General features: G+C 32.9%; 1 protein-coding gene across 1 annotated transcript; it reads left to right on the top strand.

The window, feature by feature from the left end:
- Window positions 1-810: 810 nt before the first annotated feature.
- On the top strand, window positions 811-10,030 carry LOC137391195 (receptor-type tyrosine-protein phosphatase alpha-like). Its single transcript, XM_068077588.1, has 11 exons — window positions 811-814; window positions 928-1,028; window positions 1,717-1,873; window positions 4,534-4,639; window positions 4,774-4,871; window positions 5,809-5,933; window positions 6,629-6,725; window positions 7,412-7,470; window positions 7,988-8,107; window positions 9,263-9,379; window positions 9,881-10,030. Exons 1-11 carry the CDS (start codon window positions 811-813, stop codon window positions 10,028-10,030), a joined length of 1,134 nt encoding a protein of 377 aa, XP_067933689.1.
- Window positions 10,031-26,327: the final 16,297 nt, after the last annotated feature.

Here is a 26,327-nt window from a genome sequence, read left to right as displayed (position 1 = left end):
TACATGTATACTTTGATCTTGTAAATTCGAATGATTATTCTTATAATTAAATCTTATAATAATCTTATAAAATCAAATAATTATTCTTATAATTAAACATTGTAATAATTTTATAAGAATTGTTTAAAGAATATCATCGTCATTTCCTTTACTTTCACTGCTTTGGAAATCAGTTGGAATACCAAAGTACTCATTATAAGTGTCCAAAATGTCAGTTATCTTTAAAATCGGCAAAAAAGAAATGATTACTTTTCAGTACTTCCACGTTAACTACAGAAACCTTCGTGGCAATTAGACAATGCCATAGACTGGTGAAATGTGCACATTTTTTTTGAGAAATGCGCACGACTTAATGGTTCTACTCTCTGTCGTACGGCTTTATCGGCAATTCGTTGGCCAGTCTTAATTTTGATTAAAAAAGGCTTGTCAGGTTTTAATGGTGATATTAGGCCAAATTAATCTGTTTAGTTATGTATTATCCGATCAGATGGGTAAGTTTTAGAATATTATCGAGAATTTTCAAAAACTTGGTAACATATTTAAATAGGTTTTTATGTGTTTTGTGTTGTTATTATACTTAAATGGCTCCATACAAAAATGGTTAAATTTGTTGATGAGATTTCGGTACAAGGGTTTGGGTACGGTGTTGATGAATAATTTTCGGAAGTTGTGTGCGCATATGCATTTATCATAAAGCTCCCAAACACTTGCTTTGCTCGTGTTTGGTCGTAGGATTACATGAGTGCATGAATGCATGAGTGGGTAGGCGTGTGGATGCATGAGTTTGTTGACGTGTGAGTGCATGAATGTATGGGTGAGTGTGTGGGTGCATAGGTGTGTAGGTATGTGAGTGCATGAATGGGTGCATGGTTGTATGTGAGTGTTTATGAAAGGCTGCAAATACCCATACTTTGTTGTTTATTCTAGCTCCTGCTCCACCAAATCTTGCTTTGGCATTTAACAGCAGCTGTTTTGAGATTCAAATGGCTGACTCAAGTGGTTTGTACTACAGAGTCACCCAATATAAGGTAATTTACTTATACATTATATTATATTGAATTATTCCTGTAACACTATGATTAAATTGTTCTGTGTTACAGTTTGTTCTCAAGTTTTATTTTATGATTATGAACTACAGTGTGTCTTGGCATATATTATCATATGCTATTAAAATTTTCATACATTACAATAGATTAATATCTATTATCATATGTTATTATTTAATACTAGATATTATAATAAGTTTTAACTACTGTGTTATGTTAATATAATATGTTACTTTACTGTATGATATGTTATCATATATTTTAGTACTTCTGCTTATCTATGTATACATAGGTCATTAGTTACTGTTATGTCAACTGTTGTTTCTATTCAAAAAGGGAATAAATGCCTAAGTGAATTCCAAAGGAGCAATAGTGTAACTGGTCCCTATTGTTGCTATGTGCAAGCATCAGGTATTCCCACAACTGAAATCATATGAAGCTTTCATCTTTGTGTTGTACAAAGGGTTACAAATTTTATACATTTTCGTTTCTACCGATCAGGTAAAACAATATTAAAAAAGTGCTATTTGTTTGAGCTATCACCACGCCTATCACCATTATTTCAAACTTCATCACGATTTCAAACTTGCCTCAACAGTATATCAGACATTTCAGGTGACTTTTGTTCAATTTTATTTAAGGTTTTTTTGAAAATACCTTATTGTTTTAGCTCCGCTGTTCTTATACTGTCACTGGTGCTGAACCACAATTACTTCTGGATGTAAAAGTACCAGATGTGATAAATGGCAATGAATGGATACGGTGCGACCTTGACTCCAATGCCAAAGTAATTTGTAATGCTTCTGCAACAAATGCTGTTGGAGAAAGTACTTGGGTCTACCGTGAAGGGTACATAACGCCAAAAAGTACGACACCAGAAAGTACAAGTCTGTGTAAGTATTGATTTATGTTTGCTGGCAGTGAGCCTTGGTCATTATGGACTAAAATCATATTATCACCCCTTGAACCTAAATTGCTTAACCTCTACTTGATCACGCAGGTTCTGCAATATAGCTTTACTGAATGCACTGCAAAGCTTGCTCAACATGAAAAGATTAATAATTATTACACGAAGAACAAATAGCATCTGTTTGAACAGGTGTTACAGCAAAGTTGCACAATAACCAATACTTTGCAGTCATTTGAGGTCAACCAAAGTGCATTATGTCGCACAGATGAAGCTTTTCTGTAAACACCTACCAATAAGTACCGCTGAAAAAAGATGAGGAGGAATGAGGAAAAAATCATTTTAAATAATCGAGCAGAGAAAAGTCCAAAATCCTTGTCAGCCCTCTAAAATTGTAATCCTTTTTTGTAAAGCCACAGTAAAATATGCTAGCACGTATATTCCTTATGATTTGTTCCTATATTCCTTATCAGTTGTTTCTATATTCCTTATTAGTTGTTCCTATATTCCTTATCAGTGGTTACTATATTCCTTATCAGTTGTTACTATATTCCTTATCAGTTGTTCCTATATTCCTTATGATTTGTTCCTATATTCTTATCAGTTGCTCCTATATTCCTTATAAGTTGTTCCTATATTCCTTATTAGTTGTTACTACATTCCAAATCAGTTGTTCTTATATTCCTTATCAGTTGTTCCGATATTCCTTATCAGTTGTTCCTATATTTCTTATCAGTTGTTACTATATTCCTAATCAGTTGTTCTTATATTCCTTATCAGTTGTTCCCATATTCCTTATCAGTTGTTACTATATTCCTTGTCAGTTGTTCCTATATTTCTTATCAGTTGTTACTATATTCCTTATCAGTTGTTACTAAATTCCTTATCAGTTGTTCCTATATTTCTAATCAGTTGTTACTATATTCCTTATCAGTTGTTACTATATTCCTTATTAGTTGTTCCTATATTCCTTATCAGTGGTTACTATATTCCTTATCAGTTGTTACTATATTCCTTATCAGTTGTTCCTATATTCCTTATGACTTGTTCCTATATTCCTTACCAGTTGTTCCTATATTCCTTATAAGTTGTTCCTATATTCCTTATTAGTTGTTCCTATATTTCTTATCAGTTGTTGCTATATTCCTTATCAGTTGTTACTATACTCCTTATCAGTTGTTCCTATATTCCTTATCAGTTGTTCCTACATTCCTTATCAGTTGTTCCTATATTTCTTATCAGTTGTTACTATATTCCTTATCAGTTATTACTATATTCCTTATCAGTTGTTCCTATATTTCTTATCAGTTGTTACTATATTCCTTATCAGTTATTACTATATTCCTTATCAGTTGTTCCTATATTTCTTATCAGTTGTTACTATATTCCTTATCAGTTATTCCTATATTCCTTATTATTTGTTCCTATATTCCTTATCAGTTGTTCCTATATTCCTTATCAGTTGTTCTTATATTTCTTATCAGTTGTTACTATATTCCTTATCAGTTATTACTATATTCCTTATCAGTTGTTACTATATTCCTTATCAGTTGTTCCTATATTTCTTATCAGTTGTTACTATATTCCTTATCAGTTATTCCTATATTCCTTATTATTTGTTCCTATATTCCTTATCAGTTGTTCCTATATTTCTTATCAGTTGTTACTATATTCCTTATCAGTTATTCCTATATTCCTTATTATTTGTTCCTATATTCCTTATCAGTTGTTCCTATATTCCTTATCAGTTGTTCCTATATTTCTTATCAGTTGTTACTATATTCCTTATCAGTTATTACTATATTCCTTATCAGTTGTTACTATATTCCTTATCAGTTGTTCCTATATTTCTTATCAGTTGTTACTATATTCCTTATCAGTTATTCCTATATTCCTTATTATTTTTTCCTATATTCCTTATCAGTTGTTCCTATATTCCTTATGATTTGTTCCTATATTCCTTATCAGTTGTTTCTATATTCTCTATGATTTGTTCCTATATTCCTTATCAGTTGTTCCTATATTCCTTATTAGTTGTTCCTATATTTCTTATCAGTTGTTGCTATATTCCTTATCAGTTGTTACTATATTCCTTATCAGTTGTTCCTATATTTCTTATCAGTTGTTACTATATTCCTTATAAGTTGTTCCTATATTCCTTATGATTTGTTCCTATATTCCTTATCAGTTGTTCCTATATTTCTGATCAGTTGTTACTATATTCCTTATCAGTTGTTCTTATATTCCTTATCAGTTGTTACTATATTCCTCATCAGTTGTTCATATATTCCTTATCAGTTGTTACTATACTCCTTATCAGTTGTTCCTATATTCCTTATCAGTTGTTACTATACTCCTTATCAGTTGTTTTTTATCAGTTGTTTTTAATAGTATATAAAATCTGTATTGTCTAACAAGAAGTTTTACAATATGTAAAAGTTGCACATTGTAAAAATGTTACATAATGTGAAGAAAAGGATTAATGCCAATGTAAGCGACTTTCAAAAGGTTTTTAACAGTTTTATTCCCAAGTTCAAAAGATGCCTTATGCACAATCTTAAGAAAATGAAATCTTTGTAGCCCGGACTTTTAGCAGTACCTCCATAGTTCTTGCTTCTGTGGTGCCAAGTTTAACAGTTCTTGTTATTGTGGTTCTTATCACTGGAGTTGTCTTCTACAAACACAGGTATAATATATTTCAGCATGCTAAATTCTTTTTGTAATATCTGTAACGCTCTAAATGTGTTATACATGTGTTCCTAAAACAAGTTTATGTTTTTTTTTCTATTTCGTTAAGGTCTAGACATATATATCTTACAGAACTCAGAATTCGACACGATCATCTGAAGAAAGCTCCGCATTTGCTTGTGTTGCTGGATCATCAACAGCCGAGTGCAGACCTCACTCTACATCCAGAGGTAGCAATTATAGAAATAATTTTTGACCATTTCAGTTTGAGACCCCAAACAGATTTACATTGTTGAGTTTTCACCTTTCCTTATTTCTATGTGAGGGTTTATTATTGTTATATACTATGAAACTGACTCAAGTCAAAGACTTTTGGATTTATTAATCCTTAAAACGACATTACTCTACCACATTTGCTTGAGGAGTCTTTAAATTTGCTAGCCAATGGAAATAAAACCAGTCAAAGGGATTTTCCTCATAATTACATGTAATTGGAAGATATGGAATGTAATGGAACAAAATGGCTGTCATCTAAAGATTACAATATTATTTAGATTAAGGAATTCTATAAATTGCTTTTACATGATGTTAAAAACTTTTACAAAATAATGTTACACTGTATCCTGTTAGATTAATCCCACATTTTGGCTCAAAAAATTGTGACTAGCACATTGAACCATTATGCCCACTCTACAGTTGAACATTGTTTAAAGGCATTTAATTTCATTGCTGGATATTATCAGAGCCCAGGTCAGTGTTTTTCAACCAGATATACTTTGGTAATTTTAACATTACCGTCTGTTTATTCCCATTCCCCCTGGTGTATTCTCTTCATTCTACTTAGTACAACTAATCTGTCAGTAGCATTCTTACCTCCACTCATAGAGATGTGTTTTAACCTTCTATAATTGATTTTTGCAAAATATTCATAGCCAGAGCTGTAGTCATATAACACAATTAGTCGATACTTGCATATAAAAGTACCATAATGTTAAACAACAACTTTCTCATGTTTTAATATTATAGATTTTATGCTAATCTATATAAGTGTTAACACAATGTTTTACTGTTACATATAAGTCAGTTTAGTGAATTTTACGTGTCACTAAGCGTACTTGACACCTATAAATCATTAAATTTACAAATATGATAGCTTTTGTCATTCAGGAAACAAAGACACATCCACAAATGTTTATGAAGAACTTCGTGTAAGCAAAATGTCTCAACAAGCGAATAATAAAGCCTACCAGAATGTCTTGCTGACAGACCAGTCTGTTGAAACACAGTTTGAGGTAAGACACACTCTTTTATGTACTTACGTACATACAACAATAGTATTGACTACCTCAAGTCACATAGACAGTCTATCAATTGACATCCAATTAAGATCTGCTTCATCCTTGACATAGTCTGAGCACAGTAAAAGTATTTGTAGGTATACTTGTCTAACATTCCTCCGTTACAGCAGGCTCAGAATAAAAGTATGAGTATTGTTCAGAGAGAATGTAAACTAACAAGCTACTTGTCTTATAGGAGAGCAAAATTCTGACGCGTGTGAATTTTTTTAATTCGGCTAGTGTTTAAGGTCAATCAGCTTCCTGTGACCTTTTCTCTTCCATATACTCAGACACTAGCATCTACTCTCGATCACTCTTAGTTTTATTCAGTCATAGTAACTTACACATACAGTATAATACTGTAGTTGGTAATTTAATATCCTTCTCATTGTCATTGACCCAGTCAGTTTCTCATTGTCACTCAGGCAGTCACTGATACCTACTCGCAGTCATTCTCCAATATCACGTATTGTGTCACTGACACCTACTCAAAGTAAAAAACTCAATATTTTTGACTCACTAACCAACTTCCTGGTGTTTATATGGTGACACTTACTGTCACCATCTGCTAATTATTGCCATGTATTTGATGATATTTCTATCAATACCAGCCATTGTCGTAATCCTCTAGTCTAAACTGTTTACTGTAGAGATTGGAACGGGCTGTTGCACAAATAAGGTTTGACTACAGTACCGCTCAACTTCCCTTGAATATTGAAAAGAACAGATGTGCCGATATTCTCCCAAGTGAGTTTTTTCTTTGTGACAGTTGACGGTATAATCTAGCAGTAGATGTTTGTTTAGCTAAGTTCAACATTTGAAAAAGTTTACTGAATAGTAAACTACACACTTTCAACATATTCACACTGCCACTGAGCTTCTGGACTTTATAAGTAACTCAGCAAACCTGACTCATCCGTTGATATTCAAAGACTCGCTAGATAGGCAACATGTTTAGTATTTGACCTGTTTATTTGCGCATGGATAAGCCTAAAGAGCTTAAACCCTTTGCGCTCAAAAAACACAGCATGGAAAAAATTTGCTTAATTGACAATTTGTACACCCAAAATCTAAGTCTAAACATATAAAATGATGTCTTTATTTGAGTGCTACCAAACAGTGTGAGTAAAATATCAACCACCTAACTAAACTGCATGCTCGATACAGCTGTAAAAGATAATTATGACTATAATTATGTACAGCTTCAATTAGGTTACAGATTGCTGACATAGCATATAAACTAACAACACCAAAACAGTGTTGAGTTGCAGGGTTTAGAATTATACTTCACTGATTTATGACAGAATTTTAAAATATAAGCTATTTTCTTCTCTGAACAATATTATAACTAGTCACACTATTTGGTAAATAGCACAAGAAAATAATTAACTTGCATTAAAATTTCAGTGACTGTCAATGATTATTTATTACAGCTGCTCAACACGCGGTTACTGTTTATGGTACAGACTATATTAATGCCGTCTTCGTCAACGTAAGCATCTTTACATGTATATCATATATATACACATACATGTATATATTTAATTTCTTTGATATTGAGATCCTGTTAGATTTCTACTTACTTATTAATTTACCAGATGTTTGAGCTTTTTTACAGATTGAAGGCTAGTTTTATTAGTCAGCAGGTAAAAGATTGTGGTTAAAGGTGTGGATTAGCTCAAATAAAGTGTATGTTCTCTGGACGTTACTAATAGCAATATCATGGTAGCTCAAAACTCCAATAGACATTTTTGTTTTATAGCTGTATATTTAACTTGCTGCATAACTACATCTGCTTGTTTTTCTGAGTTAAAACAGCTTTTACATTCTACCTTATGCTCTTTTTGCTTTTAGTTGTTCTAATCCTAAAATCATCGCTGAAAAACAAGATATCACAATTAAATTGTTATTATTACATGTAATGTTAAAGTATTGTCAGTTTACCTTTAATATACTATCAAAAAAGTTGTTTTTAATAAAGACTGATATAATGAGTTATTCTTTTGTAGTCTTTTCTTCAAGAGAATCAGTTTATTGCTACACAACTTCCACTCTCTCATACAACTAGTGATTTCTGGAAAATGATTCATGAGAGAAAAGTTAATGTTGTAGTTCAACTGTTGCCTCAGGTGAGCGATTGTTAGAGCAACAGTTATATCAAGGAGAGGATAGGTAGGAAACAAGACATTTGGCTTACTAGTATGTCAGAATACTAAGTTTATTAGTATTTCAGTATATCAAGTTGACTAACCTGTCAGTATATCAGGTGACTACCATGTCCGAATATCAGTTTATCTAGCCTGTCAGTATATCCGATGACTAGCATTTCAGTATATCAGGTGACCAGCATGTCAGTATATCAGGTTGACTAGCATGTCAGTATATCAGGTTGACTAACATGTCAGTATATCAGGTTGACTAGCATGGTAATATATCAGGTTGACTAGCATGTCAGTATATCAGGTTGACTAGCATGTCAGTATATCAGGTGACTAGCATGGCAGTATATCAGGTTGACTAGCATGTCAGTATATCAGGTGACTAGTATGTCAGTATATCAGGTTGACTAGCATGTCAGTATATCAGGTTGACTAGCATGTCAGTATATCAGGTTGACTAGCATGTCAGTATATCAGGTGAATATCATATCAGTATATCAGGTTGACTAACATGTCAGTATATCAGGTGACTACCATGTCAGTATATCAGGTTGACTAGCATGTCAGTATATCAGGTTGACTAACATGTCAGTATATTAGGTTGACTAGCATGGCAGTATATCAGGTTGACTAGCATGTCAGTATATCAGGTTGACTGGCATGTCAGTATAACAGGTGACTAGCATGGCAGTATATCAGGTTGACTAGCATGTCAGTATATCAGGTGACTAGTATGTCAGTATATCAGGTTGACTAGCATGTCAGTATATCAGGTTGACTAACATGTCAGTATATCAGGTTGACTAGCATGTCAGTATAGCTTATTGACTAGGATGTCAGTATGTCATTTTGACTAACATATCAGGTCAACAGGCTGATTCGTGTGCCTGTTATTAATAGATCCTTACAGTCTGTTCATATTTATGCGTTGATAAAAATAGATTTTACATGTATGGAATTATATGGTTTTTGGCCTGCTTCATTATCAACTGTATTGCACTAGCTGATCAATCTTTAAGCTGTTCTCATGTTACTAAATGCCCCAAGTGATGGATCAGATTGCTAGAGCACTCTGTTAGCACCTTTAGCTTACGTTTTTGGCTCAGAGTCAGATCGTATTTTAAGATGCTGGACTATTTTCCTGATGCGGATGGAGATGAGTTTTACCTTGATTGGGGTGAAATGCAGAGAGACGACTCATCTGAGAACAGTCTCGTACAATTAGTTCATCTGACTGTAGAGGTAAGCATTTTTGTAGCATTTTTTACTGACCTGATGGTGTGAAAATGATTACACTTTATCACGATCCTATTACATGTATGAATCCTCACCATTTTTATAAGTAGAAATTGTTTTCTTGTTTATTCACACAACCAGGTAAGAATGTGCCGAAAACCCCAGAAACGCAGCATCCTATTGAATGACAAGGGATATATCTTTATACTCAGTATTAATTGTTTTATTTTAATCTTTTTGCTGAAGTAGATAAACAGCCATACACTAAGATTTTGTAACATTTTTGTATATTAGTCTATTGATAAAAATTACCCTATGAAAGCTAATCAGCTTTGCTAACAACTATATAGATTCGGTTCATATTTGAAGTGTATGTTGAACATATTTGCATAATAAACATTATCACGAAAGCAACTTAAATGCTCGTTAATTATGAACGTCCTTAAAAGGTCATTTTTAGAAAAAATAAACTACTTGCTCTGAAGTAGTTTACATTCTCTGTTATAGGACAGATCGGTCTCTGTTGTAAAGGTGCAGAATTGGTCAGATAATCAACAGGAAGGGAATGAGATGCCAAAGATTTCTTCGCTGTTGTATTACTTTCAAGTGGTTGACTCATATGTTGATGGTGGAAGTATATGTGTTACAGATACGTAAGTAAAAATTTCAACATCAATTTTTTATCAGTAGTTAGGGTCTGAAAATGGACAGGTACTCCAAACCAGTGAGAGCGCATTCATCAACTGCCATGGTATAACTATAGTTATTACTACAACAACGTTTCTCTTCCTTATGTAGCACTAATGCTTACGTTTCATTTGAACATATCAATCTACAGCTTCAAGATTTAGTCTTTGACTGAAGTCTTTAGTACCTTGATGTTAAGCCATTCTTACTAGCTTATAGTCTGCCAGACTACTGTACAGTGCCTGTTAGTTTACAGTCTTCATCAGTTTTCAGTCTACCAGTTTAATGTACTTATTAGTTGTGTATGTTTGTGTTGTAGAACGGGCAGCCAACAAGCTGGTGTTTTTATAGCAGGTTATAATCTTGTGGCTGCCATTAAATCTCAACATCAACCTAATCTTTACACAACAGTTTTAGAGGCTCGTCAGAGGAGGCCACAGTTTGTTTCTGATCTGGTATGTTAATATCGGATACTTAACATATACATGGTGGTACATGATACTTAAGGTTTACATATTAATGCTGGTTACTCAACTTACACACGTTAGTACAAGATACTTACTTTAAACATCTATGCTAGTACTAGGTTCTTACTTTGAACCATTTAGTACTGAGTTGTTAAGTTAAGTATTAAGTTGTTAAGTACTGAGTGGTTAAGAGCTGAGTTGTTAAATACTGAATTGTTTAGTACTGAATTGTTAACAACTGAGTTGTTAAGTACTGAGTTGTTAAGTACTAAGTTGTTAAGTACTGAGTTGTTAAGTATTGAGTTGTTAAATACTGAGTTGGTAAGAACTGAGTTGTTAAGTATTGAGTTGAGTATTTATTTTGATCAAGTCCCTACTTTAAGTATTTCAGTAATGGTTATTTACACTATGATAATACTGGTTACTTATACAATGTAAATAATCGTTACTTATACTATGTTACTAATGAGTACGTACACTATGTTAATAATGAGTACTTTCACTATGTTAATAATAAGAACAGTCGAAATTCACAGAATTATTTGAGCTGTGCCCACCGAGTTCGTCGGCGAAACGCTTTTACAGATTAAACAAATTATTAGCGAACACGATTCCAGCAGCTTTAGCAATTAGCATAGTCCAAGACATGTATCACGACACACAATAAAAGTACAAAAGCAATTCAACACAGAACACACGATAAAACTGTTTAAATTGCGCTATTGTCGGTTAGCGAGCATGACTCTAGCGAATTTTAAAATATATGTAGTCCGAGAACATAATGCCACACGCAAGAAAACTATTACGGAAATTCACCATAGTATATACAATGCACATGGCTTGATTGCGCTAAAGATGGCAACATTTTCTACCACAAAACTTTTGCTGCTAAAAAGGAAATATAATTAGAAAATAAAAATATTGTAGCTATAACGTCCAAACAATAAATACATACAATAACGCAATCTAAGCAGTTGCATCGTGTGTACTATGTTGAATTGCACTTATACTTTTATTGTGCGTCATTATACGTCTCTTGGACTATACTAGTTGCAAAAGCTGCTAAAATCGTGCTCGCTAGCACGATTCTAGCAGCGCAGAATAATTCTGTGTGTTTCAATCATTTCGTGATTTTGGTTAGAACCAACGAAAAATTTGTTACATGTAGCCGTATCTTTACTAACTTATTATTCGTCCATAAATCAACACGTTCAACCGAAACTTTACTAGTTTGTGTTTGAAGCATCTGGCCCAGCATTTATAGACTGCCATATAATTAAAGTAAACAGCAATGAAATGCCACGACATTTACAGCAAATCCGTTTCCAAGTCTGTGACTGACAGTGATTATGAAAGACAATCTCGGTCTATTTCCAGTACAAGAAATGTAGCCCTAAAAACCCAAGACAGCTGTCACTCTTCGCGGAGTAATCAGCAACACTCCCAAACATCACTAATAAGTTTGTGAAGATCGCTGGTTGAGCTATGCTTTTGGTTAGCAGAAGTTCAAACTGAGCAAGTTTCAGGTTTTTAACGCAGCCCAGTGCCACCAGAATGGATATTTATATTAAAATAACGAATGTGAAGAAAGAGGTTGTTTTGGTTACCAACTTATAAAGGTGACAGTAATTTTAAAAGTGACGACAGTGATTTTAAAAGTGACGACAGTGATTTTAAAAGGGACTATTCTGACAACAACTTTGTGTGGTAGGACCCCCAATAATGAGTACTTACACTATGTTAATAATGAGTACTTACACTATGTTAATAATGAGTACTTATACTATGTTAATAATGAGTACTTACACTATGTTAATAATGAGTACTTATACTATGTTAATAATGAGTACTTACACTATGTTAATAATGAGTACTTACACTATGTTAACAATGAGTACTTACACTATGTTAATAATGAGTGCTTACACTATGTTAATAATGAGTACTTACACTATGTTAATAATGAGTACTTACACTATGTTGATAATGAGTACTTACACTATGTTGATAATGAGTACTTACACTATGTTAATAATGAGTACTTACACTATGTTAATAATGAGTACTTATACTATGTTAATAATGAGTACTTACACTATTTCAATAATGAGTACTTACACTATGTTAATAATAAGTACTTACACTATGTTAATAATGAGTACTTACACTATGTTAATAATGAGTACTTATACTATGTTAATAATGAGTACTTACACTATGTTAATAATGAGTACTTACACTATGTTAATAATGAGTACTTACACTATGTTAATAATGAGTACTTACACTATGTTAATAATGAGTACTTACACTATGTTAATAATGAGTACTTACACTATGTTAATAATGAGTACTTACACTATGTTAATAATGAGTACTTACACTATGTTAATAATGAGTACTTACACTATGTTAATAATGAGTGCTTACACTATGTTAATAATGAGTACTCACACTATGTTAATAATGAGTACTTACACTATGTTAATAATGAGTACTTACACTATGTTAATAATGAGTACTTACACTATGTTAACAATGAACACTCAGTATAAATACGATAATGCTAGGTGAATGCCCGAGTATTCAAAAAGTTTTGAACAGAAACTTTATTTTTATTTCACGTATACAACATTTACCATACTAACTTTTAAACTTCAAAAAAGTGTTTTTGTGCAGTTCAAATGAATTAAGAGAAAATAAAACAACTGTAAAGGTTTTCAAACTTTTTCAAACAACTGTAGCTTCAAAATTTCATATTATGAAAGAAGTGTTTCGTTGAAGTAGATTGTCAGAAAAAATAAAACTGTAAAGGTGTTCAAATGTAAATGTGAAATAATTAGCAAGCAATGGCTAAATATAGTCTGTTTTACCACGATTGCAATGAAAGATTATTTGGTATACGATTATATAGTTTCAATTCGTTTCAGTGTTGGCATCATAAGGCGAAAATATCGTATAGATGTATAAAGTGGTATAGAAATCCATAGTAATTATCTAATGCAATCGCTGCCTGGTAAAAACCATCTTGACCATCATCATTAAAAAATAGTAACAAAACAATATGTTAACCTTAGTAACTATGGGTGCCTACAATGACTTTAGTGCATTTTGTAGTTATGATCTGCAAGAAAATGTAACATTACAATGTACTACTAGTTCAAAGAGTACTAAGACAGACTGTAACATAGGCGCTGAATCTAACTCATGTGAATTTAGCTTACTAAAAACATACTTGAAGGAAGTTTTAGTATGCATTTTAGTGAACTTTTACTCAAAATCTTATTATTTATCTGTTTGCGAATTCGTTTTTACTAGAAAGAATAACGCTGAACTAAGATACAATCACCAACATTTAATTTTTACAGGAATTATTGTTGTTATCGTTTTGCGGAAAACAAATTAGCCTCAGTACGGCGAGGACAAAAAAGTACCTTTGAAACTCAAGGACAAAGCCCTAGTATGGCGAAAACGAAAAACCTCTATAAAACCTCTATAAAACTCTATAAAACTCTATAAAACTCTATCATGTTTCATAGAGTTAATAGAGTTCATAGAGTTTCAGTTATTACATAATTTAGCGTGTAAAATTGGAAACAGGATGAATATAGTATACAATAAGAGATATGAATCTTGAGTGTCTTCGTGGACTGGTGGTTAAACAATTGGATTACAAACTCGCAGTTGCAATCACTGTGAGTTAAAATCCAGCAAGCAGTGCGCTGCAGTTCCAAAATTTTAATAGCTATAGCTGGACAGATAGACATCCAAACAGAAAACGACAGACAGACAAACAGTGAGATTTATATATATACTAGCTGCATTACCCGCCCACAGTAACAGATTCACAGGCAGCATAAGGTTTATTGAGTGTTGGCTTTCATACTGTAAAACAACTCCAAATATGCAGTTACATCTGCCTCTCTCCTTCTCTCCCTCTCTCCCTCTTTCCCCTCTCTCCGTCTCTCCCCTCTCTCTCTCCCCTCTCCCTCTCTCCCCTCTCTCTCTCTCTCCCTCCCTCTTCCCCCTCTCCCTCTCTCTCTCCCCCTCTCTCTCCCCCTCTCTCTCCCTCTTTCTCTCCCTCTCTCTCTCCCCCTTTCTCTCTCCCTCTCTCTTCCCTCTCCCTCTCTCTTCCTCTCTCTCTCCCCCTCTTCTCCTAGCTCTCTCCCTCTCTCTCCCCTTCTCTCCCTCCCTCTCTCTCTCCCTCTTCCCCCTCTCTCCCCCCTCTCTCTCTCTCCCTTAGTTCAACGCAACACTTGCGGATAGACAACATTTTTTGTTTTTCTGTCGGGCGTATGAAGAAACAGTTTTCGGCGTGTGCCTACTTTTGAGCAGGCGACGTATAGCTGGTCATGGCTGATGCAGGGTGACAGTAAGTCGATAGCAGCTGCTCTCCTTCTTTTCACAATAGCGTATCGCAACCCTTGGAGTACTCGTGAAAGTTCTGTAATAGTAAGTTACAGTAGACCTACTCGTAGCTGGAAAAAAATTAGTAACTCGGCTGCTGAAGGAAATGAACATGACCCACTATTACGAACAGCGGCAAATCCAACGTTATTAAGTAGTAGAGATGTGGCAATTCATATACAATACAACATCGTATAAGAAACACTTACCTTTTTGATGTGGAAATTTAGTAAGTGAGAAATGCGTTTTTCCAGTGGCTCCAAGAAACAAACGTTTACGTGACCTTCTCGGTACACGTTGGCAGTAAATATTAATTGCATGTAAATAACTACTCGTTAATTTATTTTATTTAATAAATAGTACATTTGTATAGCTGTATAGACACCTTTGTATAGGCCGCAGAACTCAGGAAGGCGCTTTTTAACACGGCAGAAAATTTGCTGTTTAAAAAGCGTGCTAACCGGGGATTTCGGTTAATGCGCCCGAGCGGTGAAAGAAAAACAACAGAATTGCCACACCTTTATATAAGCCGCTTAACTCAAATCGTCAGAGAAAAGTAGCGGCTAATAGTCCATATTACGAAGTTACGATATTTAGTATTCATATTAGTTCGGTTGGCTTCGTTCGACCGAATGGAAAAAGAAAGACCGCTCTATAATTTATTTACTGTTACTACACATATTAATTCAGTTCGCTTCGTACGACCGAAATTCGTACGATGATAAAAGGAAAGACCTCTCTATAAGGCGGACACTCAATCAAACAGACAGACAACGATTGCCGTTTATATAGTAGATAGAGAACAGCGTTTTTCTAGTGGTTGCAAGAAACAAATGTTCACATGACCTTCCGGGTACACGTTGGCAGTAAATATTAATTAGATGTAATTTACTACTCATTAATTTATTTAAAGAGTAGTAAATTTTATTTAATTCACTACTAATATTTACTACTAATTTAATTTTACTACTTACACATATTAATTAAGTTTGCTTCGTACGATCGAATCTGTTACAATCTTGCCACAATCAATACTCATAGAGGATCTATTCTTCAGCCCTGAACCCTTGTATATAGTACATATCAATCAATTTATCTTTGTATAAGCTATCCTGCATTACTTATTTGAAGTCATCCTTTCATGTAAATTTTCTTTTAACTTTTACACAAATAATCTCAAACTAAATATGAATTGTTCACTACTATCTTGCATTCAGGATTCTTCTACAGTTTCCGTTTTATTGGATAATATGCCTGCATATAGAGGTTTTTTGTTATTTTGTTATCAGCAAAATAAAAGATTACTAACTAACGATCGAATCGCAAAAAAAGACCGCCATATAATTTATTTATACTGCTCATATTTGGGAGTTATCGGTGACTCAATATATCGAGAAGACAACTCATACTATTAGCGTATCAGTATTTATCGTCCATCCCTACGATGAATAGCGGGTTACGTATTATAATTATAGAGGCGTGTATTAACCGGAGATTCCCGTTAATGCGCCCTAGCGGTGAAAAAACCCACAGAATAGACACGCCCTTATATAAAAGTAACGGCTAATAGTCGAAAAAGTACGGTACTCTATAAAGCGGACAGACAGATACACAACGATTGCCGTTTATATAGTAGATAGATGGGTAATTTCTTGTTATCTTGTAATTTATAATAATAATATCTTGTAATTTTTTGTAATCTTTGTTTTGGGCACTTACATTAGTTATGTTAAAGCTGGGCATTAACTCAAATATTTCAGTAGAGGATACTCATTCTAACAATGCATTGGTAGTAGGTACTAAGAATAACTATTTTAGTACTGGGTACTTAATCAAATACCTTGGTACTGAGCATTTACTATTAATATGTTGGTGTTAAACATTGACGTTAAATGGTTAGCGCTGGATACTTACTTTATATGTGTTAGTATCAAGTGCTTTAACTATGTTAGTACTGTTGACTAACTTTATATATGCCAATACTGAATATTTATTCTATGTATAGTAGAACTAGTTACTTACTGTAGAAGTGTTAGTTATAAATACATTTTTTATTTTGATGTCTAATATAATCTTGAATATTTGGACCATATTGAGGCACAAATTACCCTTAACACTGGCAAACTAACTGCTGCATTGGTTTAAAATAAACTTCCTGTTTTTCGATGTCTACATATATTTATATAAATCTGTCTGTTCACCCGTTTAAGTTTGTCTGTTCATCTGTACATTTGTCCAATAATAGTAATCAAGTTTTAAAAATTAGAAATCTGTTGCAAGCTGGATTTGAACAACAACACTCTAGGTTTACAGACAGGCATTTATCTAATACACTACACTGTTCAACTGGCTATACCAGTTGTGGAATAAAGTGAAATACATGTATATTGGAACATACCTATTATACATGCCAATCTATGATGCTTTCACACTCAAGTCTACAACTAAAAAAACGTGCGAAGCCATACCAGAAAGAAATGTGTGCCCAAATGTGAATAAAAATGGTTAAAATCACCTAACCAACAAGACTATTGTAATCTATTTAAACATGATGCAGACACAGCAGCTGGTACAGTGTAAACTACACAGACATAAGCACAGTGCCCAGAAATAAACTCAAAATACCTTCATTTAAAAGTTTGAATGTTAAATGTTGATTAAAAATAAATTTTCTTTGCCAAACCTTTTTATTATCTGTGCAACACTAGGCATTCATCAAGTGAATAATAATGACTGGAAGTATAGTCTAACATCACCATCACTTGTATCTACAGCTATAGTAGCATGATACGAAGCAAGATTAAGAAAAGAAAGCGAATATAAGGCTCCATGTTTAATAAACATTGTGTCGTTACCGACTAACTCATATCTACCGATCCTGAGAAATATGTAATGACTTAAGGACTAACCATTTTATTTGTTTTAATTAATTTTGCATTACATAGTGACGAGCTGTAGTACAGCATGATGTGTTATACTGTAATATCCTGTCATACACTGCTATACTGTAATATACTGCAGTATACTGCCACGGTATGTTATAATGTACTGCTACTGTATACTGTAATATACTGTTACTGTATGCTGTAATATACTGCTACTGTATACTGTAATATACTGCTACTGTATACTGTAACATACTGCTACCGTGTACTGTGATATACTGCTACTGTGTGTTGTAATATACTGCTACTGTATGGTGTAATATACTGCTACTGTATGCTGTAATATACTGCTACTGTATACTGCAATATACTGCTATTGTATGCTGTAATATACTGTTACTGTGTGTTGTAATATACTGCTACTGCATGCTGTAATATACTGTTACTGTATGCTGTAATATACTGCTACTGTGTACTGTAATATACTGCTACTGTATACTGTAATATACTGCTATCGCATGCTGTAATATACTGCTAGTGTATGCTGTAATATACTGATACTGTATGGTGTAATATACTGCTACTGTATGCTGTAATATACTGCTACTGTATGCTGTAATATACTGCTACTGTATACTGTAATATACTGCTACTGTATACTGTAATATACTGCTGTTGTATGCTGTAATATACTGTTACTGTGTGTTGTAATATACTGCTATTGCATGCTGTAATATACTGCTACTGTATGCTGTAATATACTGTTACTGTATGTTGTAATATACTGCTACTCAATGCTACTTATTAAGCAATTGTATTTTACAGAAAAGCTATGCATACCTTGACGAAGTACGCAGATCTGAAGTCAGCCCATACAGCCTAGCCAGCCAAACCACGCATACTATGTGACCTCCCGTGACCTCAAGTCACCAAATGGTTATAATACAAACATTCCGTAATAATATTCAATCTATGTTTGATATAATACAGTTTAGTTCTCTGAATCAATTCTATGGCTGTATAACATCACCTCCTTACCTTAAGGTATAAAACAGACTAGAGGCTGTAAACCAGTTTATTTTGCTAACACTTTCAAATTTATTACACTGAGATTGGCTCACAAACTGTTGGTATGAGCTTGTATGAAGAATTGCGGGCGTATTGTATATTTTCTGATGTTTTCCTTTGATGATGTTTATCACACAGTATATAACATGAAATGCTATATATGTAGGTCAACCTAACCTTAGAAGGCATTATATAATTTACTAATAGTTTGAGTAAAGGTTATAAAGTATCTAATTATATATCTTTGTCTTTGTTCCTTTTTATTACAATGAAAATAATATAATATATTGATAACAATTTTATTCATGTACGTGTTTAAATAACATAGGAATATGTAGTAGTAATAGTTATTGATATCATTAACCTCTTAGGGTTTATACTATTGTAATACTATGTGTTTGTTGTTTCCTATGTCTATGGTCTAACGAGTTATAGTAGATATACAAATGTCCAGAAATTGTAAAATTATAAATTTCTAACATTGTAGAATTATAAAGTTCATTACTTATCCATAAGATAAGTTACTCAAACTAATGTATAGTGTTTTAATGTGAGTCTATGAATTGTACATTACAAAATTTTCTCTAGCCACATCATTCTATATTGTATACACAGGATTTCTGATGCTGCCTTTCATAACTTTGATATCAGTTTGATTAAGTAGACCAATCCGGTACATATTCACATGTATACATGTATATGTACAGTACATTTATACATGTATACAAATGTACAGTACATATATATACAGTGAAACTCGGATAACTCAAACTTCAAGGGACCGAGCAAAAGTGTTTGAATTATCAGAGTGTTCAAGTTATCAGAGCACTGTCACAAGTCCATGTATTTACTTATTTATTAGTAGATACATGAACATATACAAACTATAATATAAATCAAAAGCACAAATGGCTTGTTTCAAATTAAATGCTTCTAACGTAAAGTTTAAAACGTTTCTATCAAAAAGTATAGAGATTTTTCTATCACTTGAGATTGGTTTGTTGTTTGAGGTGATGTTATTGCCAGGACGTTTTTTAGATTGACATTGGCAAAACTTGATCGTTGTTGAAATGCTCAAAAGAAAAGACATCTTTTTCTTTTGAGCGTTTTACCCACGATCAATTTTGCCGATTTTTCTTGAAGTTTATGCAAAGATTAACTTACTTCACCTGGCATTCGTTAAGAGCAACACTCCGAGGCAGTTCAATTAAAAGTTTTACGAGGTTTTACGGTACATTGTATATCACTAACGTTTTTTGAATGGATACTTATTGAATGTACACACGTATTCTGTGTTTAGGTCAAACGATGAATAGTTTTTTTTAGCTAAGACAACGTATACGTTTAATTACCACAATTTTTAAAACGTTTTAAACATTCAACATTCCGACGTTGATTCAACACGGAATCCACGTCGGAAAACTATTCATCACGGGCTAGCCGGGTCACGCACTCAAGGATTTTCGCCACGCAAATACAAAACAAAAACAACATGCTGTTTTTGTTTTGTATGTGCGTGGCGAAAATCCTTGCGCCCGTGACCTGGCTAGCCCGTGCTATTCATCGTATAACAGTATAAATCAAATTTCACCAAACCTTTAGAACAGTCGTTGACAAAAATATTTTGCCGATGGAGGTAGTAACGACGCTTATGAATTACGAAAATTTGAGGTTTACCTCTATGGCTTGGAATAAAGTGATTTTCTAAAGCGATAGCAACCGTTTCGGTAGCCATTGGGAAAAAAACAGTTCGAATTAACAGTGTTGAGTTCGAGTTATATAGAGCCATTTATCATTGCGTGGGAACGGACCAAGCAAATCCAGTCGAGTTAACCATGTGTTCGCTATATCCGAGGGCGAGTTATCCATGTTTCACTGTATGTGAATTTTTGGTACGAGTCATAAAACGTAATAATCCTACACGATGGATTGTGTTGGTCTACTTAACCAAACGGATACCGAAGTTATGAAAGGCAGCATCAGAAATCCTGTGTATACAATATAGAATGATGTTGCTAGAGAAAATATTGTAATGTGCAATTCATAGACTTACATTAAAACACTATTCATTAGTTTGAGTAACTTATCTTATGAATAAGTAATGAACTTTATAATTTCTGAGAAAGCATTAAACTAAACAAGCAATCTTTAATGTTGTAAAACTCCATTACGATGGTGATGTTCTGTGCCCTAATGGGAAACGCCTGCATCCAAGGTCACTAGTGATAAACACAAATATTTGAAAATGACTTATTAAGGGATTAGCAAGTAAATGTTGTTAATAAGATCACACGCAAATGCTAGAAATTATAACATGCAGCACCTGCAGGTAAGTAGAGATGAACAGATGGTCTTGAAGCAAGACCAAGGAAAACTCAGCCAGAGCAGGCGCAAACAGTACAAATTGATATTTCTTATCATACGGTGAGATTTTGCTAAAAGTACTTGCTAAAAATCTGTTTCTTGAAGTAAAAGCATAGCAAGAAATACAAATAGTATATTATTTTTCAAAGTTTAATTAATAAATAGAGACTTGATGGCAATAAGCAATGTGAAAGTTAGTATATGTTTTACAACAAGGAATAACAGTTTCTTTGAAAATGAATAAACAATCGCTGTCAGACAACCAATTCTTCTATTAGATAAACTGCAAAAATAATTGCAAATTATTGAAGAAATACCCAAAAACTAATAGCGATGCAGGTGAAGAAGAACATGATCTAGCCCAATTGGAATGTATAACCTGCTATATGCGGATTACCATCTGCCCAATACATGACATAATTACTAGTTTGTATATTGAGTGTACTGGTACCCGTATGGACATATATCAATAGTTGATGTTACTCCTACGATCTTGTAATTTGATGCTTTTCATTTGAAACCAAAATGTACATATTGAGGCAATGTATCTCAATTTTATTATAATGTATTCAATAATAAACTGTTCAATGAAAAAAATTATAAAGACTAGAAATTCCCGTCATACAACCCATGACCAAAGTGATATTGGAAAATAGAAAGGGTACTTCTGGTTGAGAAATTCAATATTAGCAGTCAAATGGCACTGCAGTGCAATAGGAGAACTGCAATAGTAGCTGTAATGGTAGCTGTAATGTAGTGGGTGTTATTATGTACGACAAATAGCAATAATGAAAGGAAAATATTACATGTTTATATCTCTTCGCTGCAATTGGAGAAATGCAATATTAGAAGTAAAATGGCAAGCTGCTATATATGTGATATACAGTTTGAAAGTTGGTTGCCTTGAATGTAGAATGGTTTTGACAGTGATCTGCAACCAAAGTGAAGAAATGGGTCATGATCACAGAAACCATGGTTAAGTCGGGTGTGTGAGATTTAGAGTTATCTACACGAGCAGAAGGAAAAAATTCTCAGTTATTTTGCAAAAAAAAACATTTGATTCCAGCTTAATTACAGAAAATTTTATGGTCAATAAACTGAATGCATGTTTACCATTGGTGCAAAGACATAGTTCTGAGAAAACTGGTGTTAAAGTTTGAGAAACAAAAACCAATGCACAATTTTGTTTGCATTTCAAAACGTCATAGCAACCAATATTAAGAAGCTGTAATATTTATCTAGATTTTTGTATTTATATGCAAAAAATTATGCTGAATTTAAAAATCTAAACAGATTTTAGTTGGTTTCATGGAAATAGCTGTATATATATAAAAAGTGTCGGCCTATTACTTAATTTTGCAGATATGAAAAACAGCTTGGCAGTACCGCGATATTGGGCACAGCCGTAGTATCATCTGCGAAATCTTTAGAAAAGTAATAACAGTAACATATTGCCCACCATCAGCAACTATATACTTTGATCTTGTAAATTCGAATGATTATTTTTATAATTAATTCTTATAATAATCTTATAAAATCGAATAATTATTCTTATAATTAAATATTGTAATAATCTTATAAAAATTGTTAGAAAAGTATCATCGTGAATTCCTTCACTTTCAGAGCTTTGGACATGAGTTGGAATACCAAAGTACTCATTATAAGTGTCCAAAATGTCAGTTATCTTTAAAATCGGCAAAAAAAACGATTACTTTTGTTTGTTTACGATAGTTCCTATGCATCTGAGCATGATTGCTACTTTAACTTTGTCTTCAGAATTTGATTTCTCAGCAGTAGTGAGGAAAAGATCAAATTCTTTTTTAAATCTGGTCCATTGGTCGGAGAGATCAGAGTCATCTTGTATGGGTTTTGGAACCAGAAAGTCAACACTCATATTGCTGACTTGTTAGGCTTCGTGTTTACAGCTTCAACTTCAAAATCAGTAGTATCAGTGTCACTTAGTAGTGGGGGCAAGCTGGTGGAATTAGATCGTATTAGTTTGATAATTCTTCAGTTCCTCATTGGTGGCTCCATGTTTGTTTATGATAGTTCATTGGTTGCGAGTTGTTGATTGAAGAATTAAGATTGTTTGCTTTAGCTCTGTATAATGTAAGGTCCACTCAACATACAGGAGTACAGTAAATAGAAAATAAACAATATACAAGCACTGCTTGTGATTGCACATAACCCAAGTTAGCTAACAGACAGGTTATCGACAACTTTTCAGTACTTCTACGTTAATTACAGAAACCTTCGGCAAGTGGACAACGCTATAGATATGTGAAATGTGCCAGTTTTTCTCGTAAAATGCGCTCGACTCAATGGTTCTACTTTCTGTTGCACGGCTCTATCGGCGTTTTGTTGGCCGGTCTTAATTTTTGACTAAGGAAGGCTTGTAAGGTTTTAATGGCGACTTTAGGCCAAATTAATCTGTCTAGTTATGTATTATCCGATCAGATGGGTAAGTTTTAGGATATTGTCAAGAATTTTCTAAGACTTGGTAACATATTTAAATAGGTTTACATGTGTGTTTTGTACCGTTATTATACTTAAACGACTCCAAACAAAAATGGTTAAATTTGTTGATGAGATTTCAGTACAAGGGTTTGGGCACGGCATCGATGAATAATTTTCAGTAGTTGTGTGCGCTTATGTGTTTATCATAATGCTCCCAAACACTTGTTTCACTTGTGTTTGGTTGTGGGATTGTGTCGCACACATGAAGCTTTCCTGCAAACACTTATCAATAAGTACCACTGAAAAGACAAGAGGAGTGAGGGAGAAAATCGTTTTAAATAATCAAGTAGAAAAGAAATCCAAAAGCCTTGCCAGTCTTCTAAAATTGTAATCCTTTTTTAAACATACCAATTTTGCGGTTTTTTAGAAAAAAGTCACAGGAAAATGTGCTAGCATGTATGTTCCTTATATAAGTTGTTCCTATACTCCTTATCAGTTGTTACTATATTCCTTATCAGTTGTTCCGATATTCCTTATCAGTTGTTCCTATATTCCTTATTAGTTGTTACTATATTCCTTATTAGTTGTTACTATATTTCTTATCAGTTGTTCCTATATTCCTTATAAGTTGTTACTATATTCCTTATTAGCTGTTACTATATTCCTTATCAGTTGTTCCTATATTCCTTATAAGTTGTTTCTATATTCCTTATCAGTTGTTACTATATTCCTTATCAGTTGTTCCTATATTCCTTATTAGTTGTTCATATATTCCTTATAAGTTATTCCTATATTCCTTATCAGTTGTTCCTATATTCCTTAATAGTTGTTACTATATTCCTTATAAGTTGTTACTATATTCCTTATTAGTTGTTCCTATATTCCTTATCAGTTGTTCTTATACTCCTTATAAGTTGTTCCTATATTCCTTATTAGTTGTTACTATATTCCTTATCAGTTGTTCCTATATTCCTTATTAGTTGTTACTATATTTCTTATCAGTTGTTCCTATATTCCTTATTAGCTGTTACTATATTCCTTTTCAGTTGTTTCTATATTCCTTATCAGTTGTTCCTATACTCCTTATCAGTTGTTACTATATTCCTTATCAGTTATTCCGATATTCCTTATCAGTTGTTCCTATATTCCTTATCAGTTGTTACTATATTCCTTATCAGTTGTTCCTATATTCCTTATTAGTTGTTACTATATTCCTTATCAGTTGTTACTATATTCCTTATTAGTTGTTCCTATATTCCTTATCAGTTGTTCCTATATTCCTTATTAGTTGTTACTATATTTCTTATCAGTTGTTCCTATATTCCTTATTAGCTGTTACTATATTCCTTTTCAGTTGTTCCTATATTCCTTATCAGTTGTTTCTATACTCCTTATCAGTTGTTACTATATTCCTTATCAGTTGTTCCGATATTCCTTATCAGTTGTTCCTATATTCCTTATTAGTTGTTACTATATTCCTTATTAGTTGTTACTATATTTCTTATCAGTTGTTCCTATATTCCTTATTAGCTGTTACTATATTCCTTTTCAGTTGTTCCTATATTCCTTATAAGTTGTTTCTATATTCCTTATTAGTTGTTCATATATTCCTTATAAGTTATTCCTATATTCCTTATCAGTTGTTACTATATTCCTTATCAGTTGTTCCTATATTCCTTATTAGTTGTTACTATATTCCTTATCAGTTGTTACTATATTCCTTATTAGTTGTTCCTATATACCTTATTAGTTGTTACTATATTCCTTATCAGTTGTTCCTATTTTCCTTATCAGTTGTTCTTATATTCCTTATCAGTTGTTCCTATATTCCTTATTAGTTGTTCCTATATTCCTTATTAGCTGTTACTATATTCCTTTTCAATTGTTCCTATATTCCTTATTAGTTGTTACTATATTCCTTATCAGTTGTTCCTATTTTCCTTATCAGTTGTTCTTATATTCCTTATTAGTTGTTACTATATTTCTTATCAGTTGTTCCTATATTCCTTATTAGCTGTTACTATATTCGTTTTCAGTTGTTCCTATATTCCTTATCAGTTGTTCCTATACTCCTTATCAGTTGTTCCTATATTCCTTATTAGTTGTTACTATATTCCTTATCAGTTGTTACTATATTTCTTATCAGTTGTTCCTATTTTCCTTATCAGTTGTTCTTATATTCCTTATCAGTTGTTCCTATATTCCTTATTAGTTGTTCCTATATTCCTTATTAGTTGTTCCTATATTCCTTATTAGTTGTTCCTATATTCCTTATCAGTTGTTCCTATATTCCTTATCAGTTGTTACTATATTCCTTATCAGTTGTTCCTATATTCCTTATCAGTTGTTCTTATACTCCTTATAAGTTGTTCCTATATTCCTTATCAGTTGTTCTTATATTCCTTATCAGTTGTTCCTATATTCCTTATTAGTTGTTCCTATATACCTTATTAGTTGTTACTATATTCCTTATCAGTTGTTCCTATTTTCCTTATCAGTTGTTCTTATATTCCTTATTAGTTGTTACTATATTCCTTATCAGTTGTTACTATATTCCTTTTTAGTTGTTCCTATATACCTTGTTAGTTGTTACTATATTCCTTATTAGTTGTTCCTATA

This window comes from Watersipora subatra, chromosome 1 (assembly GCF_963576615.1).
Source record: "Watersipora subatra chromosome 1, tzWatSuba1.1, whole genome shotgun sequence".
Classification (NCBI taxonomy): domain Eukaryota; kingdom Metazoa; phylum Bryozoa; class Gymnolaemata; order Cheilostomatida; family Watersiporidae; genus Watersipora; species Watersipora subatra.
This window is presented reverse-complemented; position numbering and strand designations above follow the sequence as displayed.

Coding starts and splice junctions, on each gene's coding strand:
- LOC137391195 (XM_068077588.1), top strand. Junction 4,872..5,808: donor ACCTCACTCTACATCCAGAG/GTAGCAATTATA, acceptor TTTGTCATTCAG/GAAACAAAGACACATCCACA. Junction 6,726..7,411: donor ATGTGCCGATATTCTCCCAA/GTGAGTTTTTTC, acceptor TATTTATTACAG/CTGCTCAACACGCGGTTACT.